This window comes from Mus caroli, unplaced genomic scaffold, assembly GCF_978045245.1.
Source record: "Mus caroli unplaced genomic scaffold, Mus_caroli_1 scaffold_11, whole genome shotgun sequence".
NCBI classification, from domain to species: domain Eukaryota; kingdom Metazoa; phylum Chordata; class Mammalia; order Rodentia; family Muridae; genus Mus; species Mus caroli.
In genome coordinates this window covers 99,750,984-99,773,680 of record NW_028227266.1, presented here as the reverse complement: position 1 = coordinate 99,773,680, position 22,697 = coordinate 99,750,984, and the positions used below count along the sequence as shown (strand labels likewise).

The 22,697-nt window shown below is 46.4% G+C and overlaps 1 protein-coding gene across 1 annotated transcript in view; it reads left to right on the top strand.

Annotated features, from left to right (window-relative positions):
- The window catches only part of Pccb (propionyl-CoA carboxylase subunit beta), a 55,032-nt gene extending 39,069 nt beyond the window's left edge, over positions 1–15,963 (top strand). Inside the window, exons 8-15 of the mRNA XM_085827947.1 lie at positions 156–276; positions 1,183–1,264; positions 7,987–8,110; positions 11,999–12,106; positions 12,254–12,354; positions 12,669–12,767; positions 13,497–13,596; positions 15,215–15,963. Of these exons, the coding sequence (XP_085684073.1) occupies positions 156–276; positions 1,183–1,264; positions 7,987–8,110; positions 11,999–12,106; positions 12,254–12,354; positions 12,669–12,767; positions 13,497–13,596; positions 15,215–15,336 (857 nt within the window). The 3' untranslated portion in view covers positions 15,337–15,963. The remainder of the gene's footprint in view (positions 1–155; positions 277–1,182; positions 1,265–7,986; positions 8,111–11,998; positions 12,107–12,253; positions 12,355–12,668; positions 12,768–13,496; positions 13,597–15,214) is intronic.
- Positions 15,964–22,697: the final 6,734 nt, after the last annotated feature.

Genomic DNA, 22,697 nt, shown 5'->3' with positions numbered 1-22,697 from the left:
GACAAGGGGCATGGATGCCCATCCTGGACAGGACCGAGGACAGAGCTGCCAGCTTGGTTGGTGGCAGCCAAGCTGGAGAAGCCCATGAACATCTACATACATCATCTGTAGGTGACCATCAGCTTTTGGACCTTCCATCCTCTCTGTGTTCTCAGGTGTGGCCCACAGAGCTTTCAACAATGACGTCGATGCTCTGTGTAACCTGCGTGAATTCTTCAACTTCCTGCCCCTCAGCAGTCAAGACCCGGCTCCCATCCGAGAGTGCCATGACCCCAGGTGGGTGGTAGCGAGCTTACCATTTTCTGGCTTTCTGGGCCTCTCTGTCCTGACAGGGCCTCGGGTCAGTTTGGAGTATGTTGTGGAGTATGTCCACAAGGTCCCAGCTATGGTGAAGATGGGGGGGCATCTGGGGACAGGAGCAGTTGTTGGTGATTTCCTTACTTCTCTAGTCTCTGATGGGTCGCTCTGGGGGCAGGAGAGACCACAGATTTTGCTAAGGCTTTTGAGTTGTCTAAAAATGGAGATGGAAGATTTTTTTTTTCCAGTCTTGATAAGGAACAACCTAAGTGCTGTAAAAGCATGCATGTCCTTAAGGACATGTGTTTGTGTGCACTGTCTGGCTGTGGGCAGTGTGTTGCTGACCACCTTGTAAGCTGCTGGATTCTCCAGGGAAGTGGGCACAAGCTCTGTCTTGATATCCCTGCTGTGCCAGAGAAAGAGTCACGGGAAGGGTATGACAGGGCTGTAGTGATTGTGTCCAACAGGCCTGCAGCTTTGTTGCTTAGTGGGGCTGTGGATGGTTAACCTGTTGGGGGGCGAGATCCACCTGTTTCTTTGCTCTTCTGTCTTAGATGCTGCAGGAAGTTAGAGAGGAGTTCCCAGGCTTTGTCCTGTTCTCTACAGTGGTCCTTTAGAGACTGTGCTGTGTCTCCAGCATAGGAACCATTCTGGAAGGGCAAAGGCAAACAAAAGAACTATAGTCAATAGTAATTTCTCTCTCTCTCTCTCTCTCTCTCTCTCTCTCTCTCTCACATGTTAGAATTGCACTCAGGTCTGTCTAGTGACATGGTGGCAGGCAGTGAGGACACATTACCCAGTCAGTGTGCTGTTTCCTTCATCTCCTTCTCAGCTCCCACAGGAGGACAGTGGTTTCTACACTCATTCCATCTGCTTCCTTTCTAGTGACCGTCTGGTTCCTGAGCTGGACACAGTTGTCCCTTTGGAGTCAAGCAAAGCCTACAACATGCTGGACATCATCCACGCAGTGAGTGCCCTGCCCTGTCCTGTCTTGCTTGCCCTAGCTCAACCTCAGCCACGGTCATTGTGCGTGTGCTTAGTGGGTTGTGTTTGGCTTGGTCTCATCGTTTGCACAGGTGGGAAATGCAGTGGTCAAGAACTACTAGACAGGATGTTCTGGCAGGGGTTGGTGGCTGTGACATCATAAGAGCTCAGATAGACTTGAGGGTTGGACCCGCAGAGATCAGGGACTTTAGAAGGCATTGAGGTGCACAGAATTGATGCCATATCCTGGTCTAGAGTGAGGCAGGGTTGATCCTGTTGGGTGATGCTGTTGGGTGCTTCTGATCAGGTTGTGGTGTCTACCTGAAGAAAGGGGAGTGTGCATGAAGTCCAGGACGCGTATGGAGCCTCTTCCTCAGTGCAGCGATGCACTGGTTTGAGCAGTGAAGGCAGCTGTTGGACTCTGGGTGCACTTGCAGGTGGCAGCTGCACATCACTCTGCTCTCTGTAGCTCTTGCTTCTTGGCGGAATGTCAGCGATTCTGTGGGCTCAGCCTGGCCTGGAACCCATGACCTGCTTCTACTCCCTTATTCTTGGAGTGTGCAGGAATCAGCAGACATGGCCAAGCTGCCCCTTCTCATGGCTTCATCTATATCTTTGTAATAAATCTTACTATCAACTACAGGGGAACATTCACAAAAGATCTTGAATGAAGGCAGAAAGAAAACATTAATTTCAATAAAACAAAAAATTACAAATAATTGGCTGGTGTGGTGGGCTCAGCAGACATAAAGGTTCCTGCCACCAAGCCTAATGACCTGAGTGAGCGAGCCCCAGGACCTCATGGGAAAAAGAGAGCTGACTCCCACAAGTTATCTGACCTCCATATATAAGCTGTGGCGCGTTTACGTGTGTGTGTGTGTGTGTGTGTGTGTGTGTGTGTGTGTGCGTGTGCGTGTGCGTGTGCGTGTGTGTGTGTCACTGTAAAAGTAACTGTTATTTGCCTGAAGTCATTGTCATTTCTGAGACTTATTCCTCAGTAAGCTCACCCTTTCTAGCTCTTTCTGAACTCTGGCTATCTGGTTCAAGTCAGTTGTTCTGGTTCAAACTCCTCTCCAGCCTGACTGATTCAAACTGGCTTCTCTCTGCATCTGACTTTTTGCTCTGCTTGACCTCAAACTAACTCTAGCAATCTGTTCTAATAGTCCTAGCTCCTCCTTATCCTCTGGCTTCAACTGCCTCTACTGAACGGCACGAACTCAGCTCCACTGCACTGACGCATTGAACTCAGCTCACAACCATCTGTCACTCTAGCTCCGAGGGTCTGATGATCTTCTCGCTCCTCGGGCACTGCCTGCATGTGGCAGGCACATACATACATGTGGTACACATATGTACATGTACACCAAACACTCATACACATAAAATAAAAATAAATCTAAGGTATCTGAAAGTTATAAACAATACAGTTCTAAACTGGAGATTCTTAACTATTGAAACAAAAGTACCCCAATACCTGTTAGACAGAAAGAACTATGTTAGACAGTTGCTAGAGGAAGAAGGGGATATGTACCAAATGCAGAATTCAAACACTGAAGGAAAACACTGTGTCTCAAAACTTCCGGACTGTGCTTCAAACACCGACAGAAGAACCTATGTCTTGAAACAACAGTAAAAATGGCAGAAATGAGGGCAAACTTAGTTTTCATTTTAAAAAAATGTAGGGACCCTTCCATGGAAAACACCCTAAATACATCACAGCAAATGAAGAAAAGGATGATATAGGAGGTGAGTCAGGGGTGCACTTAAGCGAATGAGACATGCCCTTGTTCCTTAGCATGGGTTAGCACAAAATGCCAGTTCCTCCTAAGTTCATAATTTGAAGGCAGTCTGAATAAACACTTCTATAGAACCAGACACATTTATACATAAGTGCACAGATTGCTGGGAATGTGCTGCAAAAGCTACAAGTGGGAAAAGCCGTGTCTGTGGAAAAGCTTTACAACTACAACAGTGAGCGACAGACCAGCGGCGTGGAACTGAGGAGCTAGAGAGAGACCCAGGAGAGTTTCAGTGGATGATAAAAATAGATTCATGCCTAGGAGCAAGGTTGCTTTTCTTAATAAAAGACACTGTGACAACTGGAGGGCCACTTGGGAGGAAACAGACTGTACATCACATGACAGCGGGGGGACAGCTGAGTGTGGTGCTGTAGGCGAGGTCCCAGCACTGCAGAGGATGAGGCTAAGCTGTAGGCCAGCCTGGGTGATGTAGTGAGACCTTGTCTACAAGAAAAAAAACAACGGGAAAAACAAGCAGGTCAGAATTCCATGTGAGCAGGAAACCCATGGGAACGCCACACATGAGACAGGTGCGTCACTCTATGATCTTAGGAGGTAGATAAAAGCTTTTGGATTGTGTTTCAAATCTACTTCGGCTTTAAAAAACCAAAACTAATTCCATTCTTCATAGAAGAAAGTATAAGAGCCAAAGGACAGAAAACTGGTAGAAAACATTTCCCATATCTGAAAGTATTGATATCAGTGATGCAAATTCCTACAAATCAAGAGAAGAAAAATGAAACTTGATAGAAAAATCATATAAAAATAAACCTTTGAAAAGCATATGAGAAAATATTCAAGTTCATTCATCATGGTGGAACTGTGGGTAGATGGCTCTCTTTGCCATTCAAGTGTAAGACCTGAGCTCGAAGCTCCAGAACCTGTGTAAGGTGGGACAAAGGAGCAGGTATCTATAATTCCAGCTAGTGTTCCAGATTGGAGCTGGAGCCTGGAGAATCCCTGGAAGCTCATGGACCGGCTGCTTGGTATATACAATGGCCAACTGCAAAAGATGCTGCAGAAACAAGCAATTCCCTGAGTTGGAAAGCAGCCATGGCTTGAAGAAAATGAATTGCATTGAGCTATTTCTTGAATGTCAAATTGATTAGAGGTCAAGTTTGAATGCTCTCCTTTGGCAAGCCTATGGGAAGCAGTCCCTCTCATACACTGCTGATAGGGAAAGCTGGCAATATCTAGGACCAAGGAAATAGTCCAGAGGTTGCCTTTCTTGGAATTTGTCCATCTTGTATAGTCCCCACAGTATGAAAGCATAGAGATGTTACACCACAGTTTGTAAGCACAAGAGGGTGAGAGGGTGTCCATGACCTGATGGGACCTAACTGCCAGGAGTGAAGAGATGCAGTCCCCAACCATGCAGAAAACATCGATACCTCCTTGCTGTCCATGTAAAACATGGGAGATTGTCACAAATGTAATCACAGACCAGAAATCCACTTAGAATAGATGGTGGATGGGGGAGTTACTTTGTGTAGCTGTGAGCAGAGTTACTGAGAGGCTAACTGGAAGCAAGGAAATTAATTCTGCCTCATGGTTTCATGATCTTTTTTGTTGTTGTTCTTAAAGATTTATTTATTTATTATATGTAAGTACACTGTAGCTGTCTTCAGACACTCCAGAAGAGGACATCAGATCTCGTTACAGATGGTTGTGAGCCACCATGTGGTTGCTAGGATTTGAACTCAGGGCCTTTGGGAGAGCAGGTGATGGCTCTTAACTGCTGAGCCATCGCTCCAGCCCAGTTTCATGGTCTTTATACAGACAATGGACTGAATCGACTCACACCAAAGTAGACAGGAAGTGGTATGCTGGGCACATAGGAGGGCTCCAGACAAGCCATGTCTCCATTGAGCCATTTTCTACAACTAGGTCCCTCCTCCCACCTTTCCTTGTCACTGATGCTTATCATACTAGGAAGGGATAAATCTGCTGTTCCGGTCAAAGTACTTAGGTCTATAGCTCTACAAACACCTTCATAGATACCCATCAAGGTAAGGTTTGCTAATCTCATACATTTTTATTAGTCCAATAAATTTAAGATTAATCATCACAGTGTGAGTACAGTCAAAGGGGTGAGAGAGAGATAATATATATTTTTTTTTTTTTTTGGTTTTTCGAGACAGGGTTTCTCTGTGTAGCCCTGGCTGTCCTGGCACTCACTTTGTAGACCAGGCTGGCCTCGAACTCAGAAATCCGCCTGCCTCTGCCTCCCAAGTGCTGGGATTAAAGGCGTGCGTCACTACGCCCGGCTGAGAGAGATAATATTAAACCATATGAATTTTTTATCTAGTAAAACAAACTGGAGGGTTTTGTATGTATGTGTATGTGTGTGTGTATGTATGTATATGTGTGTACACGTATTGGTTCTGGGAATTAAACTAAGAGCCCCGTGCCTGCTGGACAAGTGCCCTCCCATGGAGGTTCCTAGCCCAGATGAGTAAATTTGATTGTGCACTTTGACTATTTTACTATTTGACGACAGAAATAGCTGTAAATAAATGTTGAAGGGCTTGTGTTTAAATAGTTATGTAGATTGTCAGTCTTCTAACCATTTTTTCTGTGTTTGAAAAATAAGTAAGTTTGTTTTGAGGATCATAGGAGTCAGAGTTGTGTTAGATGGGGTGCGGGGGTGGGGAGGAGAAAAGGCAAACTAGAAAGCTCAAGTGAACTCAGTGCTTTAGACTAAAATTGTATATTTGTGGCAAGTCTCAGTTTCCCTGTAGATATGTGTTGGATGTGTGTTTACTGTCTAGTTCAGTTCTCTATAACATATTAGGCATGATGACACACACTGAATTTTTGTTTTGTGTTTAAAAATGGTTTCTCTGGGGCTGGCTAGATGGCTCAGCAGTTAAGAGCACTGACTGTTCTTCTGAAGGTCCTGAGTTCGAATCCCAGCAACCACATGGTGGCTCACAACTACCGGTGATGAGATCTGACACCCTCTTCTGGTGCGTCTAAAAGACAGCTACAGTGTACTTATGTGTAATAATAAATCTTTTTTAAAAAATGGTTTCTCTGTAGTTCTGGCTGTCCTGGAACTCACTTTGTAGACTAAACTGGCTTCAAACTCTGCGAACCACCTGCCTCTGCCCCTCAAGTGATGAGATTAATGGTGTGAGCCACCACCTCCCAGTGACACACACTCTTAAATGTGAATTCTAGCCTTTACATAGAAGCCTGGTTATAGGGCTGGGCAAGAAAGAAACAGAATTGAGCCTTAAATTCCAGAGGCTTGCTTTAGGACCCATTAAAAAAGAACAGATGCTTTCTTGAAGAGGTGCTCGAGGACTAACATGGACAACTTGGACATACAATAATGGCAGCAAATGTACATAATTCACAGCACAAAACTATCTATAAACCATAGTAATAGAAATTAAAAGGCAATGACATTTCCTACAGTAGAATGTTGGCTTATAAATGTAGAAGAGAAATGGGAATTGATAAGTTGACATTGACAGCTATCATAGCTGCAAGGGAGTCGGGCAAGAACCAGTAATCTTGTGAAATTGATTGGCTGGGGCACTTTTTTTTGAGATAGGATCTCTCTATAGCCCTGGATGTCTTGGAATTCACCATGTCAACCAGGATAGCCTCAGACTCACATAGATCTACCTATATCTGCCTACTCAGTTCTGGTATAAAGGCATGCACCACCACATCTGACAGTAGGCACCAAGTTTTTGATGCGATTTTGATAAAGAGCAGTAGAATATTCATTATAATTTGATTGGAAAAACAGTTGATTTGATTGAGGAGAATCCAAACAGGTCCCACCATTACAAGACAGATTGACATCATTTAATGTGAGCCACTTAGAAGTTACCACGGTGTTCCAAACATGAGGAAATCACAAACAAACCTGAACAAGAAGGTGTTCTCCACGTGGTGATTCATTCAGGGGTCATGATGGACAGGAATACTGATGGGTGAAAAAGTTAAAGGGACTTCACATTTGTGTGAGATGCTGTAGTGAAAATTAGCATCCACTGACATTGTCTGCTTTATAGATCACTGCTGCTATATCTGGGTTTGTCCTTGTCCTTAGACAGTAAGAGACTCAGATAAAAGGCTTATCTGCAATTTAGTCTTAAATGACATTATCTGCACATAGAGAAAAGAGACCGTTGTGGGAAGAGGTAATAATAATAAAATATTAGTGAGGAATCTGAGTAAAGATTCCATGGTGTGTGAGTGTGTGTGTGTGTGTGTGTGTGTGTGTGAAACAAGTTGGCCAGAAGAGGATGTTGGATCACCTGGAGCTGGACTTACAGGTAATTGCAAGCTTCCCATCATGGGTGCAGGGAAACAAACTCAGGTCCTCTGCAAGAGCAGTAAGCGATCTTAACCTCGGAGCCATTTCTCTAGCCCTTTTGTACTATTCTTGGTGATTTTGTATAAGCTTGAAATATTTTCTTTCTTTCTTCCTTCCTTTCTTTTTTTTTTTTTTTTTTTTTTGGTTTTTCGAGACAGGGTTTCTCTGTATAGCCCTGGCTGTCCTGGAACTCACTCTGTAGACCAGGCTGGCCTCAAACTCAGAAATCCACCTGCCTCTGCCTCCCGAGTGCTGGGATTAAAGGCGTGCACCACCACACCCAGCCCTTGAAATATTTTCTTATCAATTGCCACAATTAATGCTAAATTCACGTTGTCGGTTTTTTTTTTCTTTTTTCTTTTTTTTTATAAAAAGTTTTGCTGTGTGAGAGGTCCTGCCCAGTCCTCTGTAGCAAGGGATGACAGGCTGTGCTGTGCTGTGCTGTGCTGGGCTGGGCTGGGCTGGGCTGGGCTGAGCTATCTGTTGTCCTTTGTAAGGCTGTCTATGGTTATGTATCATAGCATTTTTGTTTCAATCATTTTGAGCTCAGGAGGAAATTTATTCCCACAGGTGATTGACGAGAGAGAGTTTTTTGAGATAATGCCCAGTTATGCAAAAAACATCGTCGTTGGCTTCGCAAGAATGAATGGGAGGACCGTCGGAATTGTCGGCAACCAGCCCAATGTGGCCTCAGGTAGGACAAGGGCCCCAGAAAACCCTGTTTGGTTTTGGGGAACAGGGCTGCCTGTACTCTTGGTGTCTTGTTTGCCTTCTGCCTTCCGTAACCAGGGGAGAAACTCAAAGGCATGTTGTGAAGGTGTTTTTCTCTCCTAATGTTAAATATTTCAAAAGCTCCTTCCAGCTGGACTCTCAGGGTGTAATGTTCTTTCTTAGCTTAGAAGTTCTCTGTTTTAGCCGGGTGTGGTGGCGCACACCTTTAATCTCAGCACTTGGGAGGCAGAGGCAGGTGGATTTCTGAGTTCGAGGCCAGCCTGGTCTACAGAGTGAGTTCCAGGACAGCCAGGGCTACACAGAGAACCCCTGTCTCAAAACCCGCCCCCCCACCCCGAAAAAAAAAGGAGAAGTTCTCTGTTTTTAGGGATGCCTTTCTGTGGCCCTTTGTTGAAGGGAGCTGGTGTCTTCATTGTACCACTAGTGTCTTTGACAGTTGCTACAGACATAGTTGTCAGCACCTGAAACACAAACGGTATCTCTCACTTTGGGTGATGTGGCCAGATCTGAGTCACAGCTGGCTGAGGGAACCCTCTTATAGTGGTGCCATGTGGGTGAGGACCGTGGGCACTGTCTCCATCCACTGTGGTCCCTCGTCTTTAGGAAACAAAATTCAGGCTGGGCATGGTGGCTTACCCCTTTAATCCCAGCACTTGGGAGGTAGGGGCAGGCATATCTCTGTGAGTTTGAGGCTAGCCTGGTCTATAAATAAAGTCCTGGACAGCCAGAACTATTACACAGAGAAATCCGGTCTCAGAAAAAACAAAAAACAAAAATAAAAACCCACTCAAAAGTCCGTGTTGCTGTCAGTAGGTGTGGTAGCATGTGCCTGTAGTCATAACACTCAGGTAGGGTAAAGAAGAAAAATCCTGAGTTCAAGGTCAGCCTCGGCAAGACCTGCTGAAACATTATCAGCATCAGAAATCACCCCGCGTGGCCAATTTCCTTACAGCATTTATCACATTCCCTGTGGGCAGCATAACTGATGTTTCCAAAACCTTTGTCACTTTAGGCACATATTTGTGTCAAACTAACAGCAATTCCCTGTCTATCTGCCTATCTCCCCCATCTACCACCACACACTTTCTTTCTCTCTTTTTTTGTCAGACAGGGTCTCTCTGTATAGCCCTGGCTAGCTGCAAACCCCACTGGCCTCTGCTTCCCCAGTGTTCAGTCCCAGGTTAAAGACATACACCACCGTGTTTGGATTGTCCCCCTGTCTTTAAGCATTACATGATTTTAGCCCTTAGATTTAGGTTTGGTTGAATGTGAGTTCATTTTGTGTGTGGTGTGTATGGTCCAGCTTTGTTCTGCATGTGAAAATCCAGTTATCTCTGTTTCTATATTTGGGGTATTTTTACCATGAGAGGATAGGCTGACTGTGGACCACGTTTTTGTTTTTGATTTTAAGTAGACTTTATATAAGCAACCTGAAAAGAAGATTGTGTATGTGTGTATTGTTGTGGGTGTCTTTTTATACTTTCTACTGAAAGAACCTAGTGGGGAAACCCCACTCTGTTCCCGAGAATCACGAACAAACAGACCGTCTTGATGTAAAAACATGAGGTAGTTTAATGGCGGAGCTCCGGGTCGAAATGTATCTCACGCAGGAGACAGTGGATTCGACCACGAGGCTTGGAAGCTAGGGGTTTTTATAGAAAAGGGGCTGGGACTGGGGGAGGAATTGGCGCGGTTTCACATGATTGGTTCATTTAAACATCAGCAGGAGCCGCCTTTAATCCCAACACTCGGGAGGCAGAGGCAGGCGGATTTCTGAGTTCGAGGCCAGCCTGGTCTACAAAGTGAGTGCCAGGACAGCCAGGGCTACACAGAGAAACCCTGTCTCAAAAAACAAACAAACAAACAAAAACCATCAGCAGGGAGGAATTGGCACGGTTTCACATAATTGGTTCATTTAAACATCAGCAGACTGTACATGCAGATAACATTTAACTTAGGTCAGAAGGGCGGGAGATAGGGAGGTGCAGGGCCAGTCCGGTCATGTCATTCTCTTTATCTTTATGGCCAAGCAGCCTCAGGAATGTCTAGCCTGTTCTGCTGTTCTCAGCCCCAGGTTTCAAAGCTCACAAACAACTCTTTGGGCTATTTGACATAAATTACATGAATCACAGGTCTCAAGTTTTATTTTCTTTCACTACGTAGACTATTATAAACTCTAGCTGTTATTATTCACAGACAACATACTTTTTGTATGCCTTTTCTATAGGTTTTGTTGTTGTTTTGTTTTTGACAGGGTCTCCCTATATAGATAGCCAGGTAGCTCTTAGTCACCAGATGTAATTGTTATCTTGGAGGCTTACTGCTGAATTAGTTCACGCTTTCTAGTTCTTCCTGAACTTGGGCTAGCTAGTGAAATTTAGCTATTCTGGCTCAAACTCCTCTTTAATCTGACTGATTCAATCTGGCTTCTGTCTGGTGATTTGTTCTAATCTTCTGGCTCCTTATTCTCTGGCTTCAACTGCCTCTGCTGACCTGCTCTGAACTGCATGAAATCGTTGACAACTCAACTGAGCTCAATTGCACCGTACTAACTAAACTGATTGGCCAACAATTACTCCAGTCTGAACTGCTCTAAACTGAACTCAACCCATGGCATTGCCTAAACACCACTGAACTGCACACACTGAACTGGCCTCTCTGTACCCCTGACTCGCCACCGCACCAGCCAGTTTGTGCACACACGCATGTGTGTTGCTAGGAGAGGAACCTAGGGTCTCATTTGTGCTAGGCAGGTGTTCCGCTGAAGAGACATTTGCAGAGTTTGTGGAGGTCAGAAGAGGGCGTTGGACCCTCCCGTAGCTGGAGTTTCAGCTGGGAAGCAAACCTGGGTCCTCTGCAAGAGCAGCCAGCGCTCTTCACTGGTGAGCCGTCTCTCCAGCCCCTATTGCTAGTTTTAAAACATGAATAGGTATCTAGTTGTATTTTCTGTGTATTTCAGTTTGTTTATGTGTTTATGTGTATCATCGCAGGAAAGATTTTCTCTTTTGTTCAGTATTTTTTTCTGTGTGTTCTTGTATGTGTGGAGGCGAGAGGTTCCTGCAGGAACTTTCTTGTCTTAGTTTGAGTTTTATTGCTGTGAACAGACAACATGACCAATGCAGGTCTTATAAAGAACAACATTTAGTTGGGGCTGGCTTACAGGTTCAGAGGTTCAGTCCATCATCATCAAGGCAGGAACACGGCAGTGTCCAGGCAGGCACGGTGCAGGAGGAGCTAAGAGTCCTACATCTTCATCTGAAGGCTGCTAGCAGAATACTCACTTCAGGGAAGCTAGGACAAAGCCTGTTCCCACAATGAGACACCTACTCCAATAGGCCACACCTACCCCAACAGGACCACACCCTCTCATAGTAGCACTCCCTGGGCATATACAGACCATCACATTTCTCAATAGCTCGCCTCTATATTTTGGGACAGGGTCTGTGTCTCTCTGAATCTGGAGCTCACTGATCAGTGCAGCCGGCCATGAGCCCCAGGATCTTTCTGTCTCTGCCCTCCCACCACAGCACTGGGATTCTGTGACAAAGTCACCATGGTGCCCGACTTTCACGTGTGTGCTGGGGATCTGAATTCAAATCGCATGCTGTGTGACAAGCACTTCATTAGCTGACCCAATCTCCTTGTCCTGATTTCTTTTTATTGATTTCATTCATTCGGCTTTGAGTCGTTGCTTTTTTTCTTTGTTACTGTCACTGTGTTTATGCATTGGGGAGGGGGGTGATAACCTGCTTTAAAAGTCTGTGAAGGTTTTGGATTGGTTGTCATGTCCTTACATGATGGAGCTGAGGCTGTCGAGGCGCTTACCACGGACAACGTTTCTCCTTTGTAGGGTGCTTGGACATTAATTCATCCGTGAAGGGGGCTCGTTTTGTCAGATTCTGTGACGCATTCAACATTCCCCTCATCACTTTCGTTGATGTCCCTGGCTTCCTGCCTGGTGAGTCTCGGACATGGGTTGGGCGGGAGAGATGGCTGTCTTCAGTAGAAGTCTCTCGAGGTCCCCAGAGCCCTGGTGAGGATGGTTTCAGCCATGAGACCTTGTAAGGGCTTTTATGGTAGCTGATAACTCTTCCTCCTGACCTAGGCACGGCGCAGGAGTATGGGGGCATCATCAGGCATGGTGCCAAGCTGCTCTACGCATTCGCCGAGGCAACTGTGCCCAAAATCACAGTCATTACCAGGAAGGTGAGGACCTCCCCTCAGAGCCGATGCCCCCACGCTCCCAGCAGCATGGCTGAGGTGGTCTGCCACAGAAGGAGACATGCCTCCTGCTCACTCCTGTGAAATGTCTAGCGGGCTCTTTCCAGTGCTGCACTTGAGTTGCAGGGGTGTCCATGGTACCAGTGGCAGGTGGTGTGCGCTATGAATGGCCACCCGAACCTTAGCCTTAAGGGGCCAGTAGGGCACGGCCCCGCCTCCTTCCGTTGCCTTCCTGCCGTGCTTGGGGACATGGTGTGCTTCTTCCTGGCATTGACACTAGGCATCTGAGTTTGTTCTAGGCCTATGGAGGTGCCTATGACGTCATGAGCTCCAAACACCTTCTTGGTGACACCAACTATGCCTGGCCCACAGCTGAGATTGCGGTCATGGGAGCAAAGGTAAAGACATGGAGGCGCACCTTCCTGGGCTGGGGACCTCTGCTGATAAAGTCCTGTGTGGCTGGGCAAGAGCCTAGGTCAGGCCTGGAGGGAAGTCTCCTTCCTCGTCAGTCCTACCCCAATCCTCCCACAGCCGGCACGTGGGTGACTTCAGGGCAGAGGAAAGGACCCAGGGAGAGAGGTGCAAGTCAGCTGAATTTACCTATAGGAGGGAGGTCAGAGCTTTCCATCACCTCACGTCAGCCCTTGTGGTGCCCAAAGCCACCCTTTTCTGCCCACTAGAAGCTAACCTGTACTTCTGTCCTGGGTAATGTGTTGAAAAGGCTGTCAGGGTTGAGCCAGGTAACTTCCAGAGATGACTAATGTGAGTTCCCTCCCACTTGAAGGCCAAGCCTTCCACGCGTGATTCCTGAGGAGCGCATTGTGTGCCCAGGGCTTGGGGCAGTGAAAGAGGAAAAGCAGCACTCAGTGGAAACTAAGCCAAGCAGGCTGGCATCAGTGAATGATCAGGAGCACAGGGGGAGAGGGATGGGACTGGAGCCACAGTCCATCTTTCTGTCCGTGCATGCTGCGTGCGTGCGTGCGTGCGTGCGTGCGTGCGTGCGTGCGTGCGTGCGTGCATGCATGCGTGGCCTGCCTCTTTGCGCTGGTGCGCTGTGAAGTTCACAGTCACACAGAGTGTCTGGGTTGGCACCCCACTCTGGGGAAACCTTAATTTCTCTCTGACAGGGTGCTGTGGAGATCATCTTCAAAGGACACCAAGATGTGGAAGCCGCCCAGGCAGAGTATGTGGAGAAGTTCGCCAACCCTTTCCCTGCAGCCGTGAGAGGTGAGCCAGGGGTTGTGCATCTGCCTAGTCATTTGCTTGTTCTGTCTAGAAAGTCTTACCTAGCCACCTTTTATCTTTGCATTTGTTTTATAAATCTTTTTTTAAAGATTTATTTATTTTATGTATATGAGTACACTGTACCTGTACAGATGGTTATGAACCTTTGTGGTTGTGGAATTGAATTCAGGACCTCTGCTTTTTCTGGTTGGTCAGCCCTGCCCGCTTGCTCCGCCCCAAAGATTTATTTATTATTATAAATAAGTATACTGTTGCTGTCTTCAGACACACCAGAAGAGGGTGTCAGATCTCATTACGGGTGGTTGCTGGGATTTGAACTCAGGACCTTGGGAAGAGCAGTCAGTGCTCTTACCTGCTAAGCCATCTTACCAGCCCTTGTCTTTTGTATCTGTTGCCTGGGGGAGTGATGGGGCCATGGCTGGGCAGGAGCCGGGTCTATGCAGTAGGCCTATACAGGCTGCTGACAGAGTGCTGTTTTTAGGTTGTTGGTCCAGTTATCCACCCAGACCTGGTGGATAAAACCACTTCTCTTCCCCTCACTGTGTCCTGGGCTTTGCTAGATGGCTCTTTCAGTTTTGCTGGGGTTTCTCATGGCTGTAATCAGCCAATGGCTTGACAGTCCGTGATGGCCGACCCCCTTTCAAGGTAATGTTGGCTGCTGGCTGGTCCTTCCTTACATCCCTAGACCAGTCCAGACTTGCATTCTGGGTGTCCCAAGAATAGCTAAAAAGAAAGGAAGCTTATGCCTAGAGGCCTGGATTTGGAAATTACTGCTGTTAAGTTTTGTTACATTGTCTTGGTAAAAGCTGGTCACAAGGGCAGGGAAGAAACCACGCTCCATGGAGGAAGCAAGGTTTACTGTACGAGGACCCATGGGCAGGGCTGGAGAAGTTGTTGTGAGTGTCTTCTTGCCTTTTAAAACTTTCTGTTTTAGCCGGGCGTGGTGGCGCACGCCTTTAATCCCAGCACTCGGGAGGCAGAGGCAGGCGGATTTCTGAGTTCGAGGCCACCCTGGTCTATAAAGTGAGTTCCAGGACAGCCAGGACTATACAGAGAAACCCTGTCTCAAAAAAACAAAAACAAAACAAAACAAAAAAAACTTTCTGTTGTATCACTTACTTGTCTGTGTATATATGGTGTATGTGTGTGTGTGTCTGTGGAGGCCAGAAGAGGGCATCAGATAGATCCCTTGAGCTGGGGCTGCAGACAGTTCTGAACTTCCTGGTGTAGTTTTAGTGATTCCCAGCTCGGGTCCTCTGGAAGAGCAGCAGTGCTCGTAAGCGCTAAGGCATCTCCCCAACCCTATCTATGTTTTCTTAATTTCATTTCCTCTCCTGTCCATCCTGGCAGGGTGGAGGCCCTAGATCTATGCAGGAAGGGGGAGGCCACATTTTCCTTACATTGTCTAATGCTTTTATGCCAGAGGTTGGTAGCCTGGGAGAGCAGGGAGGCCTCAGGGGTCCAGAGAGGTCTTAAGGGCCTGGTGTCTCTCTGCCAGGTCAAAAGCTACCCACATCGTTGGCCTGTGGGGCTGAGCATGGGGCTGGGGTGGTTGACTTCGGTCAAGCACACAGTGATGGCTTTGTCTTCAACTCACCAGGGTTTGTGGATGACATCATCCAGCCATCCTCTACTCGTGCTCGGATATGCTGTGACCTGGAAGTCCTGGCCAGCAAGAAGGTCCATCGTCCCTGGAGGAAACATGCAAATATCCCACTGTGAGCAGATGGAAGGGATTAGAGCAACAGTTGAAAAGCTGGCCTTTTGCAGCGTACCCCTCCCTGCCTTTTACAATCATGAAAAAATGGATCTTTGTATCTTGGACACTGACTGATTTACATAAAGAGTTCTTGGGCCTGGAGTAAAACTATGTGCTCTATTAAAATCATTGGTACTTTTTGAATAAATATTTCATTGTTATAGTAAAAATCTCAATCTTAAACAAGAAAGCCAGAAGGAGGCGGGGGCGGCATCGTAGTTGCCTGGCTCTGGCTCTGGTTCACACTGATGTGAGTATGATTTTTGTGGCCCTCAGAGGTCGACATGTTGGAGCTTGGACTCCGTGTGGGGTAGTGAGAGCAGAGAGATAGTGGGAGATGCTGTGGTCAGCTGGGCTGGGCTCTGTGCTGAAGAGGCTAAGAGTTCTTAGTCTTTCCCCAGCTGCTTGATGACTGTGTGATGTCTCAATAGTCCCCCACCCCATGCGGGCTCCACGGTGTGATACACCAGGAGGGTTGTCACCAGAGCTTCACCAATGGAAGTGCCTTGCCATTGGGTCTCAGAATTATGAGCTAACTAAACCTCAAACCTTCAAGATTTTGTCATAGTAATAAAAACGGATTAATTCAACATACTTGTGTGTTGTTTTTTATTCCCCCCAAGGAATTAATTTTAATGCTTGGGTAAGATACTAGGGCTTTGGAGCAGCTTATTTTATAGGCCTCAGTTTCTTTCTTTCTTTTTTTATTTTAATTTTTTATTAGATATTTTCTTTATTTACATTTCAAATGTTATCCCTTTTTTTGGTTTCCCCTCCAAAAACCCTCTATCTCCTTCCCCCTCCTACTGCTCACCAACCCACCCACTCCTGCTTCCTGGCCCTGGCATTCCCCTATACTGGGACATAGAGCCTTCACAGGACCAAGGGCCTCTCCTTCCACTGATGACTGACTAGGCCATCCTCTGCTACATATGCAGCTAGAGCCATGAGTCCCACCATGTGTTTTCTTTGGTTGGTGGTTTAATCCCAGGGAGCTCTGGAGGTACTGGCTAGTTCATATTGTTGTTCTTCCTATGGGGCTGCAAACCCCTTCAGCTCCTTGGGTACTTTCTCTAGCTCCTTCATTGGGGATCTTGTGCTCTGACCAATGGATGGCTGTGAGCATCCACTTCTATATTTGCCAGGCACTGGAAAAGCCTCTCAGGAGACAGCTATATCAGGCTTCTGTCAGCAAGCTCTAGTTGGCATCCACAATAGTGTCAGGGTTTGGTGGTTGTTTATGGGATGAATCTCCAGGTGGGACAGACTCTGGATGGTTATTCCTTCAGTCTCTGCTCCACACTTTGTCTCTGGAACTCTTTCCATGTGTGTTTTGTACCCCCTTCTAAGAAGGATTGAAGTATCCACACTTTGGTCTTCCTTCTTCTTGAGTTTACTGTTGATGATAGAGTAGGCCCCTGATTCCCTCTGACTTGTTGATGATTAAATGAGATGTCTGTGGAATCAGTTTGTCTAGCAGAATAGATTCCCAGTAAGATGTAATATCCAATATTGATTTTCAGATCCAGGTGTTCCTACATTTCAAAACATGTTTGTTGTGAAAATGGTTGATCCTGTAAATTGTTACTAGGATATCTCATGTGCCTTGCTCTGAGTCTCCAGTTTGGTTTTGGTTTTGTTTGTTTTTTTGTCTTTGTTTTTGCTTTGGTTCTTTTGTTTGTTTGTTTGTTTGTTTGTTTGTTTTTCGAGACAGGGTTTCTCTGTGTAGCCCTGGCTGTCCTGGAACTCACTTTGTAGACCAGGCTGGCCTCGAACTCAGAAGCCTGCCTGTCTCTGCTTCCCAAGTGCTGGGATTAAAGGTGTGCGCCACCACTGCCTGGCTCCAGTTGTTGATGTTGTACATTTATCTGTGTGTGCATGCGTGCGTGCATGTGTGTGTGCTAAGCAACTGTCATGGCTCTGTATGTGGTCAGAGGACAACTTGAAGGAATTAGTTCTCTCCCTCCACTATGCTGATCTGGGGATCAAACTCAGGTCATCAAGATTGGTGGCAGGTGATTTTGCAGTGCCTTTGTAGTTACCACTGAATTGGAGACTCTACAGCTATGGGCTGCCACTCAAAGCTGAGCCACGACCAGTGTTCATCAGAGCAGAGAATGTGTGTGTATTGCAGGCCCAAGGCTCCCCAGGTGTGGATCTTTTGGCTGATGCATTATTATTTCAAGGTCAGCTAATCATATGATTGTGTGTGTCCCCCAATACCTAACAGTATCATACGGATGACTGTCCCCAAAAGCGTTAGAGACTTGGTGCTGTTGGAAGTAAGAGAGCCTTTAAGACATGAAGCCTTGCAGGAGAAGTGAGGCCATGAGACATACTGGGTACCAGTCCTTTTCACCTGCCCTGTGCACAAGTCTTCACTTCTGCCATGGTGTACTGTGTCACAGGGCCATGGGCTGAACCCAGGAGCTGAGATCATTTCTAGAAATCGTTTATCCTGTTTGCGTTCATGTGTGTGTGTAGGAACCATGGAGCCTTCGTAGAAGGCAGAGGACAAGGAGTCCTGGGAATTGGATTTGCATCGTCAGACTTGGGAGCAAGCTCCTTTACCCTCAGAGACACCTCACCAGCCCCAAGAAAAACTTCTCAAATGTTGAGTATTGGGAAGCTGGAGAAATGGTTCGTGGTTAAGAGCTAGTACTGCTCTTACACAGGACCCATGCCTGGGAGCTCACCCGTGACTGTTTTGTGTATGGTAAGGTTGAAGTCCTGGAAGAAATTCCTAAGACTGAGGGGTGGAGCCAGAGCAGCCCTGGAGACCCAGCATGTCAGATGCCAGGTACACGGAATGCCTGCAGAAAGCACAGGCAGCCCAAGAGAGTGGCTGTGTGGACTGCAGCCGGGAGGCTCACAGGTGGGGGCTGCACATGGCCTTTGCTGCTTACAGCACTGTGCTTTGGATGTTGTAAGTGGAGCTACAGGGTCTAATTTCCTACTGGGTCTTGGAAGTTTCACTGGCCCAGGTCCCTTTCCCTCCCTTGGGGAAAGTTGTGCTATGCCGTATCTTTGAAATGGGTAATTTGGTTTTGGTTTACATCAGAACTCGCAAGTGAGTTTGCCTTGCATGTTGGAGAGAACTTTCCTTTTGAACTTTTAAGCCACATTGAACCAGTTAAAACTTAGGCTGATCTAAAATGCATTTCGCATTATGAAAGGGACATGAGACTTTGGGGTACAGAGTAGAATGTTATGGTTTGCATAGGTGACCTCCAAAGCTTTGCGGGCCTTTTCCCCAGTCTGTGATGCTATTGGTTCGAAACTGTGAGAGACTGAACCTAGAAGGAGGAAGTTAGGCTGTGAGGAGTGTGCCCCTGAAGGGACATTGGGATCCTAGCACCTCCTCACCGTGCTCCCCAACTGCATGGAGTTATCAGGCTTGCTCCATCACATGCTTAGGCCGTGATGTGGTGTGGTGTGGTGTGGTGTGGTGTGGTGTGGTGTGGTGTGGTGTGGTGTGGTGTGGTGTGGTGTGGTGTGGTGGGATGGGATGGGATGTGCTACCATAGGCTTAGAGTGGGAAAGGCCATGTGCGCACAGAGCAGATCCTCTGAATCTGCGAGCCCTTCGGACACCAGAATTGTCTTTTGACGTTGATTCTCTGAGGTATTTTGTCACAGTAATGGAAAGATAGCACAGTGTTTCCTGTCCCCATAGGGAACCACACGGCTTGGGACCCGAAACCCTGGCTGGGGAAATGAAGGAAGGAAACGAAGGGCGGAGGGAAATGAAGGAAGGGAACGAAGGGCGGTCGGAGCAGACTCCTGTGCCGTGAAGCTCGGATCAGGTGGCTTCTCTAACACTGCAACTGCAACTTGGGATCTGAGTGTGCTTATGAGTTAGAGCACAGAGGGAGGGGCTAGCTAGCCTGTAGGGTGGGGCTGGCTAGCCTGTAGATCTCCATTGGTGAGCCATCGCCGGCTTAAACAACCCGGAGGAAGAAGCTTTGCTAATGGTTGCTAGTGTTTGCACACAGTGGTCAAGCGTTTGTAAACCCACACGCTTGGGACTCTCCAGAAAAGCTTCATCATTTCTCCAGCTTGGCCTGTCTGAGTAATAGCTTTGCCAATTTCCTATGAGCCCATTAGGATTGGAGTCCTGGACAGGTCACGCCAGTGTCAAAATGCACCTTCAGGGACCTCACTCACTCAGAGCTGCTTCTACTTCTTCGAGATTTGTTGTTTTCTTTAGAAGTAAGGGTTTTTTTTTGTTTTTTGTTTTTTGTTTTTTGTGTTTTGTTTTGTTTTGTTTTGTTTTGTTTTGTTTTGTTTTTCGAGACAGGGTTTCTCCGTGTAGCCCCGGCTGTCCTGGAACTCACTTTGTAGACGAGGCTGGCCTCAAACTCAGAAATCCGCCTGCCTCTGCTGGGATTAAAGGTGTGCGCCACCACTCTTTAGATCATCTTTCTCTTCTGTTATCATGCTAGTTGTATCTTTTGTGTATGTGTATGTGTGTTACTGTGAGCACAGGTGTACATGCGTGACAGTTTGCATGCAGTGGACAGGAGACAGTGTCAGTCCTTGTGTGTGTGTGTGTGTGTGTACATGTTTGTACACCGATGAGAGGATGATCTGAAGGACTTGTTTCTTCTCTTCAGCTCTGTGGTCCCAGGGATTGCCCCCAGGTTGTCTGGATTTGCAGCAAGTGCCTTTATCCACTGAGCCATCTTGCCAGTCCCAGTTTCATTTTTCTTTATAGATTAATACTAACATTCTGTTGTGTTAATGTGTTGTATATGAATAATATTGTGTTATTAATCCATTGTATTACTATGTATGTATTTTGTTTCTCTATTCGTGTGGGTGATGGGTGTCTAAGCTTAATAAGTCTCTTGGCTATCGTGAAAAAGGCTGTGGTATGTGTGAGTGTGCAGATTGTTTGTGTTCTGTGTAGAGTCTCCTGCATATATCCAGGAGTGCTATAGGTGGCTTAGACTGCAGTTCACTTTTTTTTAGATTTAGTTTTATAGTATGGAACCTGTAAGAATCAAGCAAATATGAGTCTTTTCTATCAAATACTATGTAACTTGTGTTCAGGAATGAATCTTATTTTCTTCAACTTGTAAGAATTTTGTGCAAATGTTTTAAACACTCCCCCCCCCCACTCAGTAAAACCTTTGTTTACACAAGGGCTTCTTACTGTAGTCTAAGAATTTTATTGCCTGGAGCAATGACCTTTTTTCTGAAACAATGACCCCTTTGTCCTTAATTTCCTGTGTGCCAATTCTTTTCAGACTAGGCAGTTGAATTAAAACTGTGAGCTTGGACTCCAGCCAATGGGAAAAAAGCATAGTCACTACCTGACTTGGAATAAAAGCCAAATGCACTTTCTGTCTCCGTGTGTTTGTTTTTCTAAGCACACTCTCTTGATCAAGAGTAATGTTTCTTTGTAGGAATGGTGGCATCTTTCTTTATAATCCTGAACTTACTTCTAATAGTCTGGGGACTCGTTCGGGATCCTAGATCACCTGAGGGAGTGGTTAGAGCCCACCCCGGGGAGACGTGTCCCATCTGCTCTTATTTTGGTTGTTCTTGAGTACTAGGCCTCAGGTACTCACCTATAAAAGGGGTGTTGAGCCGGGGGCAGTGGTGGCACACACCTTTAATCCCAGCACTTGAGAGGCAGAGGTAGGCACATTTCTGAGTTTGAGGCCAGCCTGGTCTACAGAGTGTGTTCTAGGTCAGCCAGGGCTACACAGCAAAAAAAAACCCTGTCTCAAAAAAACAAGGAAAAAAATAATGGAAAGAAACCGAAGAAAGGAAGTATTTTCCTTACACAGAGGAAAACCAATTCCTCTGGCTGCTCCCCAGGCTCCATTCCCCTGTTTAGTAAAACTGTCCTGCTCAGCCTAAGGGGAGACTGAGCAAAGCAAAGCCTAGAAGCCTAAGTTTCTGTTCCTATATTCTCTATGTGGGCATAAGATTCTCCCTTCTTTTCATCACTACCCAGGTCCTCAGATTCTACAAGACCTTGGATCAGGTCAGTCTCAGGGTGGGTACATATGACTCACTTAGATGCGTCATCTGGCAGCTGCCTTTGTAACTGGATAAAAAGTGCCATGCAGGCTATTAGGATTTTAAATTAGAATGAACTATTTTAACAAGTTGGTTTCCAAAGTCCTTAGGTTCTTACCAATAATGTGAGTCACCAATTGTCTGGTCTTAGTCCACCCAATGCTGGAGATAAAATGGCACCAAGCAACATCTTCCTGGGGGGGGGGGGGCACTGATGGGAGGTTAAAACACGATCCAGATGACAGCACTTGGCATCTAAAGTTACAGTTTTGTGTGGTAAGATATGTGGACTCAACTGTCTTGGGTTGAGACTGAAATTCATTCCTGTTTCTTTGGTAATTTGGGCTATGTGCCTACGTTTCTCTTCTTATATCCATGCTAACCTAACTATTGTGCCTTTTTTTTTTTTAAAGAAATAGGTAAGACTTTCCACATTTAGTCTGTTATACATGGCATGGCTCCTGTCGCGTCCGCTCTCGACCAGCAAGAATGACACGACCATCAGTTCTTCTAACAGCAGTTTATTCAGCAAGCTTCAGTCTTCATCTCTCTCACTTCATTTTTTTCTTCCCCGAACCCTGGGCCTCTCACTCTTATATACTCTCAGCTTCCATCCACTCACGGCAGGCCATGTCACCTCACCAGGCACGCAGCTTCAGCCAATCAGGGTGGCAGGGGCATGTCTCCACCAAATATGGACTTGTTTACACTGCCAGCATCATGGTGCACCTGTGCAGCTCTCAAGATGGCGTGGCTTATTTTCAGGTGTATGAGGAAGTCAGGTGCAAGTCATAAGACTTAGCTGCAGTCCCGGAGCCATCTTGGGACTGCTGCCACACCCGCTCCTCACAGGCTCCCACAAGGACTTGTGCCCCGATGAAAAGTGAGTTTCCTTTACAATGTAGCTCAGTGCATGAAAAAGTAACCATGTGGTTGGTCACCATCTTGACTGGTGACATCATAACAAATATAACTATGCCACCATCTTAGTTAACGCCACATGGCATAAACCAAAATGGTGGTTTACATGAACTTCTTGGGGCCAGTAAGAGGTGGAGGTACACTTTATAACAAGGAGGTAACATCAGAACTCTATGGTATTTTGTTTTGTTTTCCTCTAGTTTTAACATATTACTTTACATGATATATTTACTGGCTTCCAGAGGGAACTTAAGAATTTTCTTAGCCGGGCGGTGGTGGCGTACGCCTTTAATCCCAGCACTTAGGAGGCAGAGGCAGGCGGATTTCTGAGTTCGAGGCCAGCCTGGTCTACAAAGTGAGTTCCAGGACAG